Source organism: Neofelis nebulosa, chromosome 7 (genome assembly GCF_028018385.1).
Source record: "Neofelis nebulosa isolate mNeoNeb1 chromosome 7, mNeoNeb1.pri, whole genome shotgun sequence".
NCBI lineage: Eukaryota > Metazoa > Chordata > Mammalia > Carnivora > Felidae > Neofelis > Neofelis nebulosa.
Genome location: NC_080788.1, coordinates 20,504,564 through 20,527,233, shown reverse-complemented (window position 1 = coordinate 20,527,233; position 22,670 = coordinate 20,504,564). Strand labels below are relative to the sequence as shown.

The following is a 22,670-nucleotide window of genomic DNA, read 5'->3' as shown; positions in this document are numbered from 1 at the left end:
CCCAAGCTTATCTACCTCGCCCATCTCTAATTTCTAGTGGAAAATATCTCAATAATAACAAAATATTGAGCAAAAACCATCAAGATGGTAAAAACAAGGTAGTTACGCAAGAAGAAACTACCAACAAAGGTAACATCTAACAATTCTTCTACAAGGTATTAATTTTAATATATCACCAATTGACACCACAAACCATTTGAAGATTAACACTAATTGGTGATAGCAAAGTATATTCCCCCCAAACAAGGGTATAAGAACAGGTGCCTAAGTACAGCAGGGAAGTTGACTTTAGGATACTGAATCTTTGTGAAGGACACTTAAGTAAAAGCTAGTAAAATCCTAATTTTTTGTCTGTAAGTATCAGACTTCAAAAACCTGAAGAGTTCACTTAAAAGGTTTATCTAAATGGCCCTTAGCTGTACTTGTAAATAATAATGTGCATAATTGGCTACAATTTGCTCACTAAAGAAACTAAGAAAGGGATGGATGTTAACTAGACTTACTGTACTGATCACTTGGCTATATATATAAATACTGAATTATTATGCTGTACTCCTGAAAGTAATACATTGTATGTCAATTATACCTCAATAAATTTTTAAAAAGTAAAAAAAACAAAACACAGTGAGAAAGGACTTGGACACTAGAGACATTCCCGCCTCATCAGGGGAACCTCTATGACTCATGAGGGGGCTATGTGCCACCCTGGGAGAAACAACATCCTATAGGGCACTTTTCAGTCATGTTGTACATGTTTTCAGTCATTCTTCATTTCTAGACTGTCATGTCCCTGCTCAAATGTGTTTTTAACCCTAACCACTGGTATAAGTAAGACCTTATTTGTGACTCTGGGCAGGTCAATGACCTCATCTGTAAAACTGTGAAAATACAGTACCTACCTCACAGGGGTGCTACAGGTTAATGAGAGGATGCTTGGAAATCACTTATGCTGGGCCCAGCAGGCACTAAGTTCAATGAATGGCAGTTCTTCTTATTTCCACAATCTGATTACTGGACAACTATTTGAATGAGTGAATTGAGGGCTGCCTGGGTGGCTCAGTCTGTTAAGTGTCTGAATTCGGCTCAGGTTATGATCTCAAGGTCTGTAAGTTTGAACCCCGTGTCGAGCTCTGTGCTGACAGTTCAGAACCCGGAGCCTGCTTCAGATTCTGTGTCTCCTTCTCTCTCTGCCCCTCCCCCACTCACACTCTGTCTCTCTCACAAAATTAAATAAACATTAAAAAAAAATTTAATGAGTGAGTGAATTGATGTCACATGGCCTTCAATAATTACTGAATCAAATAACCAGGAGAAATATATTTAGAAGCCTGAAGAAAATGAAATGATACTCTTTTTCCCCCGCTAAGATCAATATAAATATTCCTAAGAGCACTTGATGCAAAAATCAAGACTGACAACAATATAATTATTGTGAAAATATTTTTCACATGTCACATAAAATAGACAGGAGTTAACAATTATTTGGGCTTCACACCCACTGGAGAGCAAGGAGCTGGCCTTGGTACCTGTACTGGATTGAATGGTGCCCTTTCTCTCCACTCTTCCTAAAGCCAGGAACCTGTGAATGTGACCCCATTTAGAAAAAGGGTCCTTGCAGATATAATTAAGTCAAAGGTCTCAGGATGAGATCATCCTGGATTATCCAGGTGGACCCTAAATCTAATGACAAATGCCCTTAGAAGAGACAGAAGAGGAGGAGACACAGACACACCAAGAAGACTATGTGAAGATGTAGAGATGGGAGTGATCTGGCCACAAGCAATGCCTGGAGCCCCCCAGGAGCTGGAAGAGGCAAGGACTCTAGCCAAGAGCCTTCAAGGGAGCATGGCTCTGAAGACACCTTGATTTCAGACTTCTGGCCTCCAGAACGGAGGGAGAATAAATTTCTGCGGTTTTAAGCTAGTGAGTTAGTGGAAATGTTGTAGCAGCTCTAGGAAATACAGTGCCTTAGTGCTTTCATCACCAGCAGTTATAAGAAGAAACCCCCCAAAGGAAGCAAGCTGAGCAAACTCACACCCACCTCAGGCAGAGCTAACAGGCCTTAGTTCCGGGCTCCTAAACAGTAGTGATTCAGAACCAAACACTGCCAACAGTCCTACTTCCTAAATTTCTTGGAGAAGAGAGTTTTTGCAGATGCCACTAATGCAGGTCTGGCTGTTTTTCTGCTTTAGTGTCCATTTAAATTGTGTGTAAATATAATATTCCTTAATGGATTTTCAGAGTCAATGAGAAAGAAAGATATTGCACAAAAGGAAGCTGATGAGCACAAAAGGTCAAACTAGATAGAAGTGTGGGGCCAAAACACTGAAACATTCAGCCCTATCCTTTACTTACACTGGCATAGGCTTTGCAGGCATGCAGTTTTTCCACAGAGACTGCAAAAATTTAAACAGAGAGAACACAGATAGCATATAAGCTTTCAGAAGCACCTTCATATAAATTCTTATACATAGCACACCCAATGATCATAGTATGCCCTCACATCTTGTAAACAGCTATAAGCTATTGCATCCCAAGGTCTGACAACCATTCTGATGTCTGCTATTGGTTCCCACCCACCACTCAGGAATCATAACCCATATCTACATATCTTCTTGCTACGTAAAGGTGCGTTCTGTCTCAATTATCCATGTGCAGTTGCTCTGCTACTAATAAAATGAAATGTTAATCTAGAAAATAAATTCCAGAAGATATAGATGGATCAGGCAGCACAATATTCTTCAACTTAAAAAAACCCACAAAACTATATATGTATGTTATATTTAACAATACCATCCACTTGGGGCACTTGGGTGGCTCAGTCAGTTGACTGTCTGACTCTTAATTTCCACTCAGGTCATGATCTCACGGTTTGTGAGATCAAGCCCCGCATTGGGCTCTATGCTGACAGCACACAGCCTGCTGGGGATTCTCTCTCTCCATCTCTCTGCTCCTCCCCCATGTGTGCATGTGCACTCACTCTCTCCCTCTCTCTCTCTCTCTCTCTCTCTCTCTCTCTCTCTCTCTAAGTAAACATTAAAAAGTACCATCCACTCTAGAGTTTCTGTAGCATATACTCTTCACTTTGCCACTGCAGAAACTACATTAGTATTTGCAAACTCACTTAACATTGAGCAGAAATTCTGAAATGCTCATTTAAGATTGTGGAAAAGTTAAACAAAATCCCCCTGCCTTTTCCAGGCCATCTCTTAGTAAGATGGTTTTTAATGCTGGCCCCAGTTCACTGCCAGCCTGAAATATGAATCTCCAGAGTACTAAACTATCTGAATTTTATTTTCTCGTGTCCTCTTTTCACAAAATGTATTGGGGAATATACGTTCAGAAGAGGCATTCCAGTGATGAAAAAGAATAAACCTAAGTTTCCAGATTTGGTGGCCAAATGATGCTAATATTCATGTCTAATAGCTCCTCCAATATTATTCCCACATCTTAATTTTTAAATTTAATATCAGAAAAATTTCCTTCCTAGTTATGCATTATTAAGAATTCATTCATTCAGGAGCTCCTGGGTGGCTCAGTCAGTTAAGTGTCCGACTTCGGCTCGGGTAATGATTTCATGGTTCATGGGCTCGAGTCCCACACCAGGCTCTGTGCTGACAGCTTGGAGCCTGGAGCCTGCTACAGATTCTGTGTCTCCCCCTCTCTCTGCCCCTTCCCCACTCATGCTCTGTCTCTCTCAAAAATAAATAAACATTAAAAAAAAAAAGGAATTCATCAGCAAAGTCACAGGATACAAATTTAATGTACAGAAATCAGTTGCATTCTTATACACTAATAATGAAGCAACAGAAAGACAAATAAAGAAATTGATCCCATTCACAATTGCACCAAGAATCATAAAATACCTAGGAATAAACCTAACCAAAGATGTAAAAGATCTGTATGCTGAAAACTATAGAAAGCTTATGAAGGAAATTGAAGAAGATACAAAGAAATGGAAAAACATTTGTGCTCATGGATTGGAAGAATAAATATTGTTAAAATGTCAATACTACCCAAAGCAATCTACACATTCAATGCAAACCCAATCAAAATTGCACCAGCGTTCTTCTTGAAGCTACTAGAACAAGCAATCCTAAAATTTGTATGGAACCACAAAAGACCCTGAATAGCCAAAGTAATTTTGAAGAAGAAGACCAAAGCAGGAGGCATCACAATCCCAGACTTTAGCCTCTACTACAAAGCTGTAATCATCAAGACAGCATGGTATTGGCACAAAAACAGGCACATAGACCAATGGAATAGAATAGAGACTCCAGAAGTGGACCCACAAAAGTATGGCCAACTTATCTTTGACAAAGCAGAAAAGAATATCCAACGGAAAAAAGACAGTCTCTTTAACAAATGGTGCTGGGAGAACTGGACAGCAATATGCAGAAGAATGAAACTAGACAACTTTCTCATACCATTCACAAAAATAAACTCAAAATGGATGAAGGACCTGAATGTGAGACAGGAAACCATCAAAACCCTAGAGGAGAAAGCAGGAAAAAACCTCTCTGACCTCAGCCGCAGCAATTTCTTACTTGACACATCTCCAAAGGCAAGGGAATTAAGAGCAGAAATGAACAATTGGGACCTCATGAAGAAAAAAAGCTTATGCACTGCAAAGGAAACAATCAACAAACTAAAAGGTAACCAACGGAATGGGAAAAGATATTTGCAAATGACATATTGGGCAAAGGGCTAGTATCCAAAATCTATAAAGAACTCACCAAACTCCACACCTGACAAACAATCCAATGAAGAAATGGGCAGAAGACATGAATAGACACTTCTCTAAAGAAGACATCCAGATGGCCAACAGGCACATGAAAAGATGCTCAACATCAACACCTCATCAGGGAAATACAAATCCAAACCACACTGAGATATCACCTCATGCCAGTCAGAGTGGCTAAAATGAAATCAGGTAACTATAGATGCTGGAGAGGATGTGGAGAAATGGGAACCCTCTTGCACTGTTGGTGGGAATGCAAACTGGTGCAGCCACTCTGGAAAACAGTGTGGAGGTTCCTCAAAAAATTAAAAATAGATCTGCCCTATGACCCAGCAGTATCACTGCTAGGAATTTACCCAAGGGATACAGGAGTGCTGATGCATAGGGGCACTTGTACCCCAATGTTTATTATAGCAGCGCTTTCAACAATAGCCAAATTATGGAAAGAGCCTAAATGTCCATCAACTGATGAATGGATAAAGAAATTGTGGTTTATATATACAATGGAATAATACTAGGCAATGAGAAAGAATGAAATATGGCCTTTTGTAGCAATGTGGATGGAACCGGAGAGTGTTATGCTAAGTGAAATAAGTCATATAGAGAAAGACAAATACCATATGTTTTCACTCTTCTGTGGATCCTGAGAAACTTAACAGAAGACCATGGAGGAGGGGAAGGGGGAAAAAAAAGTTTGAGAGGGAGGGAGCCAAACCATAAGAGACTCTTAAAAACTGAGAATAAACTGAGGGTTGGTGGGGGTGGGAGGGAGGGGAAAGTGGATGATGGGCACTGAGGAGGGCACCTGTTGGGATGAGCACTGGGTGTTGCATGGAAACCAATTTGACAATAAATTTCATATTAAAAAAATTTTTTAAAGGAATTCATTTATTCAATATGTATCTTTTGAGGACCTATTTTGTACCAGAAACTAGTTAAAGGGAATTTACTAATGAACTGAACAGACAAAAAGCCCTGCCCGCATGCAACTTAAATTCCAGTGAGGGGTGGGAGAGGTAAGAGGTATGAAAATTAAGTAAAATTTGAAGTGGATTAGATATCGGTAAGTGCTCAGGAGAAAAGCAGAGTGGGAGGGTAAGACCATTAGTGCTGACTTCTTTTTTCTTCCCGTATACCATCAATCTGAAAAGCCATCTTCAAATGTTACCGCTTCTTGCTTCAATAGAGACACAGTCTTCATATATTTGCTAAAATATTTTTCCATGCTTCCACGGACTTTTCCTTTTTTTGTTTTCCTTTTCCTTTCCTTTCCTTTTCAGCGGCTCCACACCCAACACGGGGCTTGAACTCAAGACTGTGAGATCAAGAGTCATATTCTCTACCGACTAAGCCAGCCTTTCCATGGACCTTTCCTAATCACTGCTAACTTTTACCAGCCAGCCTAGTCTTCTATGTGCTGTCACTTGCTGTGCATCAAAATAAATACCTTTTGCAGAATAAATCTCTCTTTTTTTTTAAACACATGGGAGTGGAGGAAGACACTAGTATTCAGTAAGCACACATTATTCATCCAGGCATAGTGGCAGTAGCAGACACTCTGTATTCAGTATCTCAGTTGATCCGGGTATGACCCCATGAGGTAGACAGCATCATTCACACGGTACACACCAAGAAACAGATACTCCAGTGACTTGTTTAAGGTCACACAATAAGTGGCACAGCTGAAATTTGAACTTCGCTGCCCATGCATTTTTGTCTTACCTCCAAAATTCTCCGTTACTGGGATTCTTTTTTTTTTTTTTTTTTTTAACTTTTTCTTGGTTGCTCAATCTTTCTATTCCTTGGATCACTCTTTCATTTCGTCTTAGATAGCAGAAACTACTTTTCTCAAATGCCTAAAAGTAGCCTCACTTCCTTTTCTCTATAACCTTGAAATTAAATTCAAATTGAAGTGAGTAAATCTCTATGGACCACAAATTTTAAAATTAAAATAGCCACTTGAACACCAAAATTTCTGGCATAGTTTTTCTATAATCCCCCATCCCTTTTCTGGACTATTTCTTTCGTGCCAGAACCTTACACTTCAGTCTCTAGGCAATGGAATGGCCAGGGCAGCACACGGGGATTCCATATACCACATTTTAACGCTAATAAAATGCAATACAATCCGATAGATAATCAACTGTGTAAACCAGATCTGGAAAACCTCCAAACATTTTTCTTTTAAGGGCGATCTTTTCCCGTTACCCCAATAACAGTTTCCAGGTCAGAGGAACTGGAACGCGTGCAGATAAAACGTAGTCCCCGATAATGCAATTATAATCTCGCAACTTACTCCCCTTACGGTGGGAGCGGCTCGCCCTTCACTCTGTACCCACAGCAGATGGATTTTGAGAAATAACAGAAAACGCAAACAGAGCTAATAAATTGCTGGCTGCCTCCAAGGGAGCGTGGCTGGAAATTCTGAGCCAGAAGTGGCGGGGATGGGGCTGAAAGGACAGTCCCGGGCGGGAGACCGGTGCCCGGGTGCCCGTGAGCCTCCGGGTCCCCGCCCCTCCCTCCCCGCAGCGCGCCGCTCTACGTGTCACGGAGACAGCCGAGGGTCGCGGCGGCACGAGCTCGCGTGGACCTGGGACGCGGCGGCGCTCGGGCCCCACGGGCGCCGAAATGGCTGCTGCGCTCCCCGCTCTCGGCGTCCGTCGGGCCCGGCCGCCGGCGGCCTCGCTGCCCGCCCGCCCCGGCCCCGACCCGCGTCCGCCGCGCCCGCCGCGCCCTCACCACAGCTTTCTCTTGAGCGGCAGGAGGCTGCCGCGGTTGGAGGGGGTGACGCCGATGGCCATCTGCAGCACCGTCAGGTATTTCTGGTACTTCATCTTGTCCCCGCTCCGCTCGCGGGCAGGGCCCCGCCGCCGCCGCCGGCGCCGCAGACACAGCCCCTCCAAGCGCCGCATAGATCAGCTCTGGGCCATCCGCCGCCGCCACAGCTCCCGCCGCTCCCGCCGCCGCGGCCGTGCGCGCCCGGCTCCCGCTCCCGCTCCCGCTGCCGCCGCTCCCGCCGCCGCCGCCGCCGCCGCCTCTGCCGCCTCTGCCTCCTCTGCCGCTACGGCCGCGCGTGGCCGGGGCTCCCGCTCCCGCCGCCGCCGTCGCCGTGCGTGGCCCGCCGCTCCCGCCGCCGCGGCCGCCGCCGCCGTGCGTGGCCCGCCGCCTCCCGCACCGCCCCCTCCGCCCCCTCCGCCCCTCCGCCCGGCCAGCGCAGTCCCCGCGTGAGTGCTGGGCGGGCGGCGGGCCTTGTGGGACTCCCTGTCCCAGAGCTCAGGAGCGGCCCGGTTGTCGCCCCCGCCCACTGGCGCCTCCTGGCCCTGCGCCGCGAGTGCCTCAGTTTCCCCAGCGGCCGACGGGAACTCGTTTTCAACCGTGTAGAGTCTAAGAAAATCCCATGACAAGCTTTCAGGACAGAAAAAAAAAAATTATTTTAAATTTATAGTTACCAGTTAATGGTTGTAACGGAGCGGGGACAAGATCATTTACGGGTTCTAGCCTTAAGTGTTTGAAGATTTTGTTTACACAAAATGCATCTCTACAAAATGCATGTATGTGTGTACATATACATACTATAATGTGATATATATTATATACATGCATGCACGTGTGTACATATACGTACTATAATGTGATATATACGTGCATGTACGTGAGTACATATACATACTATAAATATGATATTATTATATACATGATGTATGTAGCATATATATGCAGTCCTAGCTTGCACGGTTGTTTGAAACTGTGAGAATGTGAACCATGCAAAACTATCTTAATAATCAATGGGAAAAATTAAGATCGTTTCGTGATCTTTAAAAATTTTGTCAAAACGTTCCAAACTCCCTTCACTGATGGTTGTAAACGTATAAAGAAATGAAAGGGGGCCGGGGGAAAGAAAAACTAATCATTTAATACCCTGTAGTTTGAAACATTAAAAACGTTGATAATTAAACTTATTTCTTTGTAAGGGAAACTTATCAAGAGTAATTTGAATAATGCCGGTCTTCTCCTGATAGAATTGTTAAACACCCAGAAAGCATCTTGTCTGAGCCTTGGTAATGCATCATGTTTGGATCACTTTCAACATTTCATCCTCTGTGCTTTCAATGTTGTGAAATATAGGAGTTCCTTTAACGTGTCATTCTGGGACATCCTTATTCTTTTTGTCACAACCACTTTCCTCCTCCTGGTTCATATTCAGTAAGTTCTTCTGGCTGCAAATCTAGTCTCTGGAAAGACAACCGTGTCAGTATTTTGACAGTAGCCTATTTTTTTCTATAATACCATTTATATTCCATTCAAATTTCACTTTACTTTCATCTTTATCATTTTTTTGTTTCTTTGCTGCACTATCACTTTTGTTGATCAATTCTCTCAGTTACCCATTTTTATACAATGCTGCATGGGTTTATCACTGGGAAAAAAGGAGGCAACACAACTGCACACTTTGCTGTCATTACCTAAACTGTATAACAGGTGTGCAATAACCAATAATTGACAAACTTTGAAAGAACTGCTCTGATTGCTCATTGATCATGATGCACATGTTATTTACATAGTGATTTGTGGACTAAGGAGCTACCATGCAAGGTTTATGCATTTTCTCACACTTAATATGCTATGATAACTGAAATTTGAACCATATTGTGGAACAACTGGTGTTATTTAAGCCAGAGTAGCTAATATCCAGCATATCTGAACCTGTAAAGCAAGGACTGCCTCTGTGTGTATGTGTGTGTGCACGTGTGTGTGTATAACCTGTATGTATATGTATAAAGAGTACAGATGACAAGTACCTGCGTACCAGGCAGAATTATCAAATGTTAATGCCCTCCCTCCACAGTACATCCCTCTTGTACCTCTACTTAAACACTACATTTTCAAGTTAATTAGCATGTAAGAATATTAGATCAAAACAGTCTCCTTCTGGGGGCTCCCAACATGATTTCATAGTCACTTTGGTAGGAAACCTAGTCTGAATCTACTTCACTTTTATTTATCCAGAAGTTTCGTCTCTCACATAAAATGAAGAATTGGCAGATCTTTGACATTTCAAATGTATCTCCACACACGGAAGAGGACCTTGGAGCCAAACTTTGAAAAAGCGTCAGGGTCTGTACTTATGTATTCATCATTTTCTATGGTTTTTTGTACCACCTTCTCATATTGCTTGTAAGACATTTGATGAAAATACCGCGCTGTACTCAAGGATTTAGACAACTAGAGGCTGAGGGGATCAATTCAGGATAATGAAAGACAAAAATAAATCTGGTAGAAGCACTTCCAGAATGGCAGAAAATCTGCTTCTCCATAAAAAGGGAACACTGGCTATAATTGTCAAAATCAACCTTCTCAGAACTTGAGAAATTAACCAAAGGCTTGCAACTATCTAAAAAGTACATAGACATGAAAAACTATTGAGTTTTGTTAAGAACAGTGAGCTTTCTAGCATTTGACTTGCCCAATTCCCATCTCCTCTCCAGCTGAATGGTAGCCTTGTATACCAACAACAATCTTATAACTACATTGGTTTTTAAAACAGGTATACTAGCAGCCACTGGAAGTGACATAATGGGTTTAGAGCTCCTCCAAAACCCCATCCTCAGAGAACTGTCATTATTTGACTTGTTGGCAGCACCTTGAAAAGCTCCATTCATAAAGCTTGTCTTTATTTGACCTGGCTCAGAACTCACTTTGTGCAAACAGCTCTATTCCTAGGGCATTTGTTCAGAAACAATCAGTAACAATTGTTTAACATAACAGCTGCCTGAGGTAGTGAAACTAGTTGGGGCTAACAAGAGACTAACCCCCCCACCCCAAAATTAAAGAACAAATGGGGAATGAATGTCTGTGCACATGTTCAGGAAATACCTGATAAGGCCCTAATCTCTGACATCTGGCTGACCTTGAGGTTCAGTGGCAAGCAGAATGTGAAGGCCAGGGAAGAGATGTAAACTATTTATCAAAATGTTGAAGGTGTGTTCTGACACATACACACACACACACACACCTTCTCAGCAAAGGCTGGGACACTTATTGGTTCAAAAACATTTCAGGAAATCTCTAATGCTTGGTTGACACTAAACACCCGAGAAGAAATTTTGGCTGCCAAACATGAAGAAAAATACAGACTTTACAGAATTAGCCCAGCAGAGTTACTGAACAAACAAAACAACAACAAACACCACCACCAACAAACCTTGGAGTGGAGCAGGAAGGATATAATTTCTGGAGTTGCCGCATTCTATTATTCAAAATGTCCAAATTTCAACAGAAAATTATAGGACTTTGAAAGCAACAGAAAAATATGGCCAGTATGGGGTGGGGGGGGAACAATAGAAACTGCCCTTCAGGAAAATCAGGCATTAGACTTATTGGACAAAGACTTTAAATCATCTATTATAAATAGGTTCACTAAAGGAAATCATTTCTTAAGATTCATAGGGAAGTCTGAGAACAATGTCTCACCAAATAGATAATATAAAAGGAGATCAAAATTTTTAAAAATTAAAAATTTTGGAGTTGAAAACTACAATGAAATAAAGTATTCGTTAGAAGGGCTCAACAACATATTTGAAATGGCAGAGTCAAAGAATTTGAAAATAAATCAATTGAGGTTATCTGGTATGAGGAACAGTAAGAAAAAAACAATGAAGAAAAAATGAACAGAGCCTCCGAGAACTATGAAGAACCATTAAGCATACCGACATATGCATAAATTCCCAGAAATAAAGGAGAGAGAAGGGATACAAAAAGTATTTGAATAAATGACTGAAAAATCCTCAGATTTTATGAAATTATATTAATCTGCACATACAAGGAACTCAAGTAATTCCAAGTAGGATACACTCAAGGCAGTCCACACCTAGACCCATAATAGTCAAATTATTTAAAGCCAAAGACAATGAGAGAATCTTGAAATCTGCAAGCAAAAGCAACTCATCACATACAAGGGATTCTCTGTAAGAGTAATATCTGACTTCTTATGAGAAATCATGGAGGTCAGAAGGGAAGACATTTCAAGGACAGAAAGAAAAAGACTATCAGTGAAGAATTCTACATCTAGCAACATAGCCTTCAAAAATGAAGGAAATAAAGGCATTGCCGGACAAAAACTGACAAATCATCACCAGCATACATGCTTTACAAGAAATATCAAAAGAGTCCTTCAGGCTGAAATGAAAGGATACTAGACAGTAACTTGAATCTTCACAAAGAAATAAAGAGCACCAACTGCATAGTTGAATATAAAAGAAAGTATAAAATATTTTAATATTTTTTATTTTTAAAATCTTTTAATTAAAATATTTTTATTTGCAACTTTTTTCTATATGATTTAAAAGACAACTGAATATATATTTATAACATATAAATATGTAATTTGGGGGCGGCTGGGTGGCTCAGTCAGTTAAGCGCCCAACTTTGGCTTAGGTGCAAGTCCTGCGTTGGGCTCTATGCTGACAGCTCAAGCCTGGAGCCTGCTTCGGATTCTGTGTCTCCCTCTCTCTCTGCCCCTCCCCCTCTCAAAAATAAACATTAAAAAAATAAAAAAATAAAAATTTAATTTGTATGTAATGTAATGTAATGGCTAGCACAAAAAAGGTTGAGAATGGAGCTATATTGGAGCAGTTTTCGTGTACTATTGAAATCAAGTTGGTACTAATTCTGCTTAGATTATTAGATTATTTTAAATTAAAAAGTTAATTGTAATCTGTAGGGCAACCATTAAGAAAATAACTTTTTAGAATATAGAAAAAGGGACAAGAAGAAAGTTAAAATGGTACATTTGAAAATATATAGCACAAAAGAAGGCAGTAGTAGAGAAATAGAAGAACAAAAAGGACCTAAGACATGTAAAAGAACATATAGCAAAATGGGAGCCATAAATCCTACCTTAATCAGTAATGACTTTAAATGTGAATCACTAAACATTTCAATCAAAAGACACGAAATTGGCAGAATGGATATGAAAGCATAATCTAGCTGTATGCTGTCTATGAAAGACAACTTTAAGGACACAAATGTGTTGAAAGTAAAAGGATGGAAAGAAGACATGTACCATGCAAAAAATTTAAAAAAAGAAAGATGGAGTGGCTATGATAATATCAAACAAGATAGACTTTCAGAATAAATTGTTACTAGACACAAAGAAGAATCTGTATGCTGACAAAAGGGTCCGTCCATCAAGAAAACATAACAAGTAGACACATATATTTATGTAACAACTGAGCACCAAAATAGCAAAAGTTAACATTACTGAAGGGGGAAAAATAGGGAATTCAACAATAATAATTGAAGATTTCAATACCCCCACTTTCTGTGATGGTCAGTAAGGAAATAGAAGACTTGAACAACACTATAAACCATGTAGACCCAATACATCTGTACCACACCCAACAGTAGCAAAAATACACATTCTTCTTGAGTGCACATGGAACATTCTATGGGATATATTATACATTCAGCCACAAAAAAAGCCCTTAATAAATTTTAAAGTGTTGAAATTATATGAAATATGTTCTCCAGCTACAATGGAATTAAATTAGAAGCCAGTAACAGAAGAAAATTTGGGGATTCACAAATACGTGGAAATTAAATGAAACACCCCTAAATAACAAATGAAACAAGGAAACCAGGAGAGAAATTAGAAAAAAAAAACTCTTCATGAATAAAAAAAGCATAGCATAAAACTTAGATGCAGCTAAGGCAGTGCTCAGAAATTTTTAGTTTTGAACACAATATTGAAAAAGATGAAATATCTCAGATTTACAGCTCACTCTTCCACCTTAACAAATTAGAAAAGAAGAGTAGACTAAACCCAAAGCAAGCAAAAGGAAGGGAATGATAAAGAGTACAGTGTAAATAAATAAAGACTAGAAAAATGATATAGAAAACCAATAAAACCAAAACTTGGCTCTTAGAAGGGATCAATAAAAGTTTAGACAAACCTTTTACTAAACTGACCAAGGAAAATAGAGACGACTCAAATTATGAAAATTGGGGATGAACAAGAAGATATTATTACCAATCTTGCAGAAATAAAAAGTTTTATAAGGGAATACTCTGAGTCATTGAATGCCAATAAGTTAAATAACCTAGATGAAATGGAAACATTCCTAGAAAGACCAGACTACCGAAACTAAGTCAAGAACACAGAAAATCTGAAAAGAACTGTAACAATGAACAAGATTGAATAAAAAACACTTCCCACCAGAGGAGAGAGGTTATGTCAGTGTTGTTCACTGTGGTATCTATAGTACCCAGAACAGTGCCTGGGATATAGTAGGCACTCAAATATTTGTTGAAGTTGAGTGAGAACACGAATGCAAAGTGAAAGACTGCATGACTTTTCATAAGCCTATCAGTTTCTTAAAGAACAAGACAAGGTACTTGTGTAGTTTTGTATAGCTGGAAATCTGACATTGTTTTACAAATCCAAGGAAATAAAAATTTGTTGTTAGTTCTCGGAGGATAGCCAGTGCTTCAAAGGAAAATGAGGGGACTGATCCTATGACCCTATGCAAGGTCCAAAGAAGACCTCCCAACAAGCAAATTACCAAGGATTACAGTACTTGAACCTGTGGTCCACCTTCCTTTAAGAGTCTTTCAAAAATGTTTGACTGCTACCTCCAGTAGGAACCACATTTTAAATAATTACCAGCATACACAGACATGTATAGGTGTCCTATACCTATTGTTTTTGTCTCTCCTACTAGAATGTAGTTTCATTAAACTTAAGGTTTAATAGAAGACACACACACACACACACACACACACCTGAAGCAAAAGTTTCTGGAAACAATATTTACCTTACTACCTGGATTAAACCTTTCTATTCTCCTCAATTTCATTTTTTAAAGTGTTAATCACAACCCTGCCCAATTTATGTTCCATGTAATACATTGCAGCAATGCCTTGTATAGCACTGCTCTAAGAAATGTCTGTGACTAATGCCATCAGCAACCACAAAAAGTCAAAGCACCCCTGCCCCCCCCCCTGCCTCCAATAGCATCGAGATTTATTGCTCTGTTAATCTCAGGTTAAGGAGACCCAATTTCCATCCCTCGTAAAGCTATTTGCTTCTGGAATGCCCTGTGAGGAAGCCCTCCTATGTCCTTAGCACCTTGTTGGAACACTCTCTTTAGCTCCTACCCTTGCTTGACATCCATCTATCTCCTGAATCAGTGCTGCTTCCTGCAACCCTCTGCAGGTGTTTTCTCTTGAGCCCCACATGCCTCAAGGAAGGTCAAAACATGGGGTAAGTTTCCTCCTTGCTAGTACTACCTCTTTAAAACCTCTTCTTGCTTCTTCTCATACCAAAAATAAAAAACACAAAACTAACAAGAAAAATCTAAAAGCTGGCCCCTCTGAAGTTTATGCTTGTAAATTATACCACCTTCTTGCCCCTCTTCTTTATCATCGTTTTAATGACTTCAACATCCATGTGAACGGACCATCAAACTGTTTGGCCTCTCAGTGCCCTGGCCTCATCTCTTTCAATGACATTTTCCCCGTTCCACATGAGCCACCCACTCCTGTGGTCTTACATTAGAACTGGACTCACAAACTCAAAAGCCACTAGGACTAGGCATTTAAAGCATTAAAGGAGGCCAGGTGTTAGTCATCAGGGGGAGGTGGAACCTGGTGCTGCAGGGCACTTTTAGAAAGGAGCAGCCACTACCCAGTACTGCCAGTTGTTGTCATATGGAAATACTACACTGGTCTTTCCACTTCTTCCAATTCATGTCAACACAGATTTTCATGTGCTATCTCCTAAATCTTAAATATTAGCAACAATATGGACTTTCAGTTTTAAGATGGTGACATTAAAACATTCCCCCCCTTTCTTCCCTTGAAAATCAGTTCAAAAGTATAAGCCCAAGAAAGAGAAATAAAAATACCATCTTCAATGAAACTTGGAAATATTGGAAAACCTATCTCAGAAGTTGGAAAGCAGTGGACGAATATTATATGTCTTAGTGGAAGGGAGAGGACAAACCTAAGTGGTTATCTAGGGCAATGTCATGGAGAAGCAAGCTCATTCTTACTGCAGAGAACTGCAGAGATGCAAAGGACTAAATTGGAGGGACCAGGAAGCACAGATGGTTGTAAATTGAGGGAGATGGGAAGCACTGAGAATAGGGTATTTATCTGAAAGCTGGAATAGAAACTGGCAGTTTTCTCTCATATCCTCTCCTACCCCATTAGTTAGGCAACTAACTACCTTTACCCTATCCTTCAGAGATGCAGGTATATTCTCTGGAGAGAAACTAGACAGTATAATCAGAACAATAGGGTAGACTGCCAGACTGAAAAGGGGGGGAGGGGTATCAGAAAGTCTGTATATTGAGGGGTGAGACATTGAACACTTTTTTCCCCTAGCTCCAGAATGCTTGCAACTTCAGGCAAGAGATTTATTTATCCTCCCATGTGGATCATCAACAGTTTTGGTTAAATACATATTTTAGTTTATTGTGACTATTTAAAAATTGTTTTTCAGTGACCCTAGTATTGTACCATGATTACATTTCCTTTCTTATACAACTTTTTATTTTATGTGGAGTTAATAATTGCCTTGTTTTTCCATTTGTTTAATTTTCCTAGAGCCCATGGCTAGGTGTTCTTACATCTGTGACAGTAATATAAAATGCCTTGCAATACAGTTTTCCATACCCTCAGACTACACAGAGAGTTTGTCAGTTTCATTTTTTTCCTGGACCCAGCACTCCTGGAGCCCTCTGTCCTGCTGCTCCAATCTCTACAGATTTTCTCTCTAGGCTTCTGCCTAACTGTTCTCATGGTTATTCTCTTTATGTATCTCCTTGTTGGGTCTCCTGTATTCTAGACCTCATATCTTTCTTGGTTTACCTCCTTGTCTCAATGGATAATCTCTTCTAACAACTTCTGGAGGGAGAATAAGTGAGATCTAGATATTCTGAGACCTTGCATATCTGAAAAGTTATGATTTTACTATCACTTATATTTGTTATTTGGCTGAGTATAAAATTCTAGGCTACAAATGATTTGACTCAAAATTTTGGTCATTGCTTCATTGTTCTCTAGTTTCCAGCATTGCTGTTGAGAAATCCAGTATACTCTGTGTCCTGAGTACATTGTTTGCTTGTTTTAGAAGCTTTAAAGTCTTCTGTTCATTTCACTGTTCTAACATTTCGTAATGATATTCCTCAGAGTGGGTCTCTGGTCAGTTACTGTAGCCTTTTCATTAGAAAAGTGTATGTTCTGTAGTTTTGTGGTATTTTCTTCCATTATTTCCTAAATATTCTTTTCTCCATTCTTTTCTTTCTTGACTCTTTGTAACTAACTTCTTATTAGTTGAATGTCAGATGTCCTGTTTAAATCCTCTAATTGTATTACCCCTTATTTCTTAGCTGTTGTGTTGCCTTAAGTATTCATTCTATACTCTGGGACACTTCTTCAACTTTATCTTTCAAACCTTTTACTGAATGTAAAATTTTTGCTATTACATAGTTAATATCAAAAACTTTTTCTTGTTTTGTTTGATTGTGTGTGTATGTAATTTTATCTCTGTATGCATATCTTTTAAATATCTCTTGTAATCTCCCTGGGATATTAATTACAATTTATTCTTCCCATTTTCTATTATTTGTTTCAGTCTCTTTAGCTCATTTTGGAAGATTTACTCATATATTTAAAAATGCTTGGAGCGCATGGGTGGCTCAGTCGGTTGAGCGAACGATTTCGGCTCAGGTCATGATCTTACGTTTGAGTCCCACGTCGGGCTCTGTGCTGACAGCTCAGAGCCTGGAGCCTGCTTCTGGTTCTGTGTCTCCCTCTCTCTCTGCCCCTCCTCCACTCATGCTCTGTCTCTCTCTGTCTCAGAAATAAATAAACATTAAAAAAAATTTTTTTAAATAATACTTGTCTCTTCATTCACATTTAACTATGAGGTATGAAAATCCTGGTGGGATGGGTTATATTTACTGGTGGGTTTCATTGAGGGAAATCTTTATAATTTTAGATTCTTCTCTCCCCTCACCAAAAGTCATAATCTATAGATTTTTTCTTCTCCAGGACACTTCCATTATCCAGAAAAGGAACCCCTAGAAGAGGGAAGTGTGAGAATACTAAAAATGTTCACGTGCTATAGCAGAAAGTAAGTAAATAATTGAATCAAGAGGTGGCAATACCTGCATATTATTTAGAAATAGGTAAATAAATACCTTTTTTAAAAAGCTTAAAATTGAATGGCTACCTTAGGGAGTGGAATAGAACAGAGTACTGGTAGAGGTAATAAAGCTTTTAACATTATTATACATGTATTGTGATTAAAATTTTTAAAATATTTTTAATCATTCAAATAAACTTTAAAAAACTAACTAGATCTAATAACAAAGTAGCAGAAAGAGAAATAAAGAAAAAAAGTTCCATTTACAATTGCACCAAAAATAATAAAATGTCTAGGAATAAACTTAACCAAGGAGGTAAAAAAACCTGTACTCTGAAAACTATAAAACATTGATGAAAGAAATCAAAAACAGCAAAAACAAATGGGACAATATTCCGTGCTAATATTTGGAAGGATAAATATTGTTAAAATGTCCATATTACCCAAAGTAATCTACAGATTCAAAGCAATGCCTGTCAAAATACCAACAGCACTTTCACAGAACTAGAACAAATAATACTAAAATTTGTATGGAACCACAAAAGACTCCAGAGCCAAAGCAATCTTTAGAAAATAGAACAAAGTTGGAGGTATAACAATCCCAGATTTCAAGATACACTACAAAGCTGTAATAATTAGAACAATATGGTACTAGCACAAAAATAGACATGTAGATCAATGGAACAGAATAGGGAGCCCAGAAATAAACCCATGCTTATATGGTCAATTAATCTTCAACAAAGGAGGCAAGAATATGCAATGGGGAAAAGACAGTCTCTAAAATAAAATGGTCTGGGAAAACTGGATAGCTACATGTAAAAGTATGAAACTGGACCTCTTTCTTTAAAAAAATTTTTTTAACATTTATTTTTAAGAGGGAAAGAGAAAGAGAGAGAGAGAGACAGAGCACGAGCAGGCGAGGGGCAGAGAGATGGAGACACAGAATCCGAAGCAAGCTCCAGGCCCTGAGCTGTCAGCACAGAGCCTGATGCGGGACTGAAACCCAAGGACCGTGAGATCATGACCTGAGCCTAAGTCGGACGCTTAACCAACTGAGCCACCTAGGTGCCCCAGAAACTGGACCACTTTCTTACACCATACACAAAAATAAATTCAAAATGTATCAAAGATCTAAATGTGAGACCTGAAACAATGAAAATATTAGAAGAGAGCACAGGCAGAAATCTCTTTGACATTAGCCTTCGCAACATATTTATGAATATGTCTCCTTAGGCAAAGGAAACAAAAGCAAAAATAAACTATTGGAACTACATCAAAATGAAAAGGGTTTACACAGCAAAGGAAACCATCAACAAAATGAAAATGAAAATGAAACCTACTGACTGGGAGAAGATATTTGCAAATGATATATCCAATAAGAGGTTAATATCCAAAATATATAAAGAATTGATACAACTCAACACCAAAAAACCCCAAATAATCTTATTTAAAAATGGGCAGAGGACCTGAATAGACATTTTTCCAAAGAAGATATACATACCGCCAAAAGACACATGAAAAGATGCTCAACATCACTAATCATTAGGGAAATGCAAATCAAAACCACAATGAGTTATCACCTTGCACCTATCCAAATGGCTAATATCAAAAAGACAAGAAATAACTAGTGTTGGCAAGGATGTGGAGAAAAAGGAACCCTCATGCACTGTTGGTGGGTATGTAAATTGGTGCAGCCATTATAAAAGAGAGTAAGGAGTTTCCTTATACAATTAAAAGTAGAAATACCAGGGGTACCTGGGTAGCTCAGTCGGTTAAGTGTCCAACTTCGGCTCAGGTCATGATCTCATGGTTCATGGGTTTGAGCCCTGAGTCGGGCTCTGTGCTGACAGCTCAGAGCCTGGAGCCTGCTTGGGATTCTGTGTATGTCTCTCTCTCTGCCCCTTCCCCACTCATGCTCTGTCTCTGTCTCTCAAAAATAAATAAAACATAGAAAGAAAGAAAGAAAGAAAAAAAGAAAGAAAGAAAGAAAGAAAGACCATATGACCCAGTAATTCCACTTCAGGATATTCACCAAAGGAAAATGAAAACACCAACAAAAAAATCAGATATGCACCCCTATGTTTATTGTAGCATTATTTACAATAGCCAAAATACAAAAACAACCTAAGTGTTTGTCAATAGATGAATGCCTAAAGAAAATGTGATTTTATGTGCACACACACACACACACACACACACAGTGGAATATTACTCAACATAAAAAATAACAGACCTTGCCATATATGACAACATGTATAGACTTAAAGAGTATTAGGCTAAGTGAAATAAGTCAAACAGAGAAAGACAAATACCATATGATTTCACTACATCATATGATGCACAATCTAAAAATGAAACAAAAAAAGCAGAAACAGACCTGTAAATGAGAGAACAAACAGGTGGTTGCCAGAAGGGAGAGGGATAAAGAGATGGGCAAAATGGGCGGAGAGGGGTGGTAGATATAGGCTTCCAGTTATGGAATGGATGTCATGGGGATGAAAGGTATAGCATAGGGAAGAGAGTCAATGGTATTGTAATAGTGTTATGTAATGACAGATGGTTGCTACACTTGTGGGGAGTATAGCATAACTGTGGAATTGTAGAATCACTGTTGTACACCTGAAACTAATGTGGAATTGTATGTCAGCTATACTTCAATAAAAAGTAGTTTCATCAAGTAATATTAAAAACATAAAAACAGTTACATGCAAAAAAAATCAGATTATGTTACTCCCCTACTTAAATACTTTCCAGTGTCTTTCCATTATACTTACAATACAATCTATATCCTTGTCTGCAGCCTAGGAGGACCTATAGGATCTGGCTACTGCCCACTTTGATCTCATCTCTTGTCCCTTCCCTAAAAAGTCACTATAGTTTTTACTTGATGGCGTCCTTCTTATCCATCAAATATCATCTCTCCATAGATGCTGGCTCTGAGTACCCTATTTACATGTCTCCCTTCCTTTATATTCTGATAAGGAAGCCCATCTTTTTCCTTCTTATCGCAAACTTATCAAAGTCTATAATTCTCTTTTTTTAATTTTTCATTTTATATTTGATTGTTTTTGTCTCTCCTACTAGAATGTAGTTTCATTAAACTTAAGGTGGTTTGTCTAATAGAAGACTCTCCTCCATAAAAACATGCTATGACCCCAAATGGCTACATCCTCATTGTGAGGGTATACAAGATTTAAACCGACCCTATATCCATGCTCAGGGGAAGTTATCTAGATGCTGAGTAAACCTGGGCAAAAGACAACAAGAAAAAATATATCCCTCACATGAATGTGCAATCCAAATCACCTGGGTAATCTAAAGTAACTTCAAGTATGAATTTGGCTTAAAGTGGCCCCAGAGTGGTATGCTTTGGGTCCTTGGCAAGAGCAAATGCAAATATTTTTTGAGGAATGTACTAGGTCTTAAAGAATCACAAATGATTTTTCCAGAAAAGATTACTTACATACATACTAGAAAACAAGTTACCATGAGTGAAAATCATGGAAACAACAAATAGCAAAGATAAGCACAGAGTCTTCAGAAATTGGTATTAACATACACAACTTGTGAAATAACTATGTTCACTGTGTTAAGAGAAATAAAAGAAAGAAAAAGAAAATAAAAGAAATAAAAGAAACAAGTGAGGAGAAGTATAAGAACAACATAATTTATGTAATCCCAAAGTATTTCCCCACACATTACTTCTACATTACAAAGGATGAAAAATCTGCCTTTACAGTGGCAAAATGTATCAATAATCTTAACTAAATCATCAAAATTAACATCACCAATAATGAGACAAATTGACATTATTTGCCTCCTAATTTGATGGAATGAAAAGGAAAGAACATCATCTCTGTAGTATTCATGCCAAAAATGTAGGAATTCTCACACATGTTAAGATGGCTACCACAAAACAAACAAACAAACAAAAGCAAAACAAAACAAAACGTGTTGGTGAGGATGTGAAGAAATTGGAACGCCTGTGTACTGTTGGTTGGGATATAAGATGGTATATGGTGGTCCTCAAAAATTTAAATATAGAATTAACATATGATCCAGCAATTCCATTCTGGATACGTACCAAAAAGCAGGGGCCTGAAGGACTATTTCTACACTCATGTTCATAGCAGCATTATACACAATAACTAAAATGTGCTAGCAACCTATGTCCAACAACTGATGAATATATAAGCAAAATGTGGTCTATACAATGGAATGTTATTTGCCTTAAAAGGAAGGAAATTCTGACACATGATACAATGTAGATGAACCTTGAAGACATAATGCTAAGTGAAATAAGCTAGTCACAAAAAGACGAATACTATATGATTCTATTTATACAAAGTACTTAGAATAGTCAAAATCATAGACAGAAAATCAAATGATAGTGCCAAGGGCCGAGCAGAAGTGGAAAATAAAGAGTTCTTGTTTAAAGGATATAGAATTTTGGTTTTACAAGATGAAAGAGTTCTGGATGTGGATGGTGGTGATGGTTGCACAACATTATGAATGTGTTCAATGCCACTGAACTGCACACTCAAAAATGGTTAAGATACTAAATATGTGTTATGTATATTTTACCACAATAAAAAATTGGGGGTGGGGGAATGCAGGAATTGATTCATGAAGGATATTCTACAAAACAATAGGCCTGTACTATTCAAAATTGTCAATATTATATAAACAACTAAAGGCCACAGAACAGCTTAATCAGTTAGCCATCCAACTCTTGATTTTGGCTCAGGAGCCTCACATTGGGCTCTGCACTGACAGCTC

The 22,670-nt window shown here is 38.9% G+C and overlaps 1 protein-coding gene across 8 annotated transcripts in view; it reads right to left on the bottom strand.

Moving 5' to 3' along the window:
- The window catches only part of TJP1 (tight junction protein 1), a 375,977-nt gene that overhangs the window by 245,310 nt on the left and 107,997 nt on the right, over positions 1 to 22,670 (bottom strand). For 2 of the 8 annotated variants that reach the window (XM_058736794.1, XM_058736797.1), the window contains exon 1: positions 7,481 to 7,676. The exons of the other annotated variants lie outside the window; for them this stretch is intronic. In XM_058736794.1, coding sequence (XP_058592777.1) covers positions 7,481 to 7,653 — 173 coding nt within the window. In that variant the 5' untranslated portion in view covers positions 7,654 to 7,676. Of the gene's footprint in view, positions 1 to 7,480; positions 7,677 to 22,670 lie in introns of those variants that run through there. 8 annotated transcript variants of the gene reach the window in all.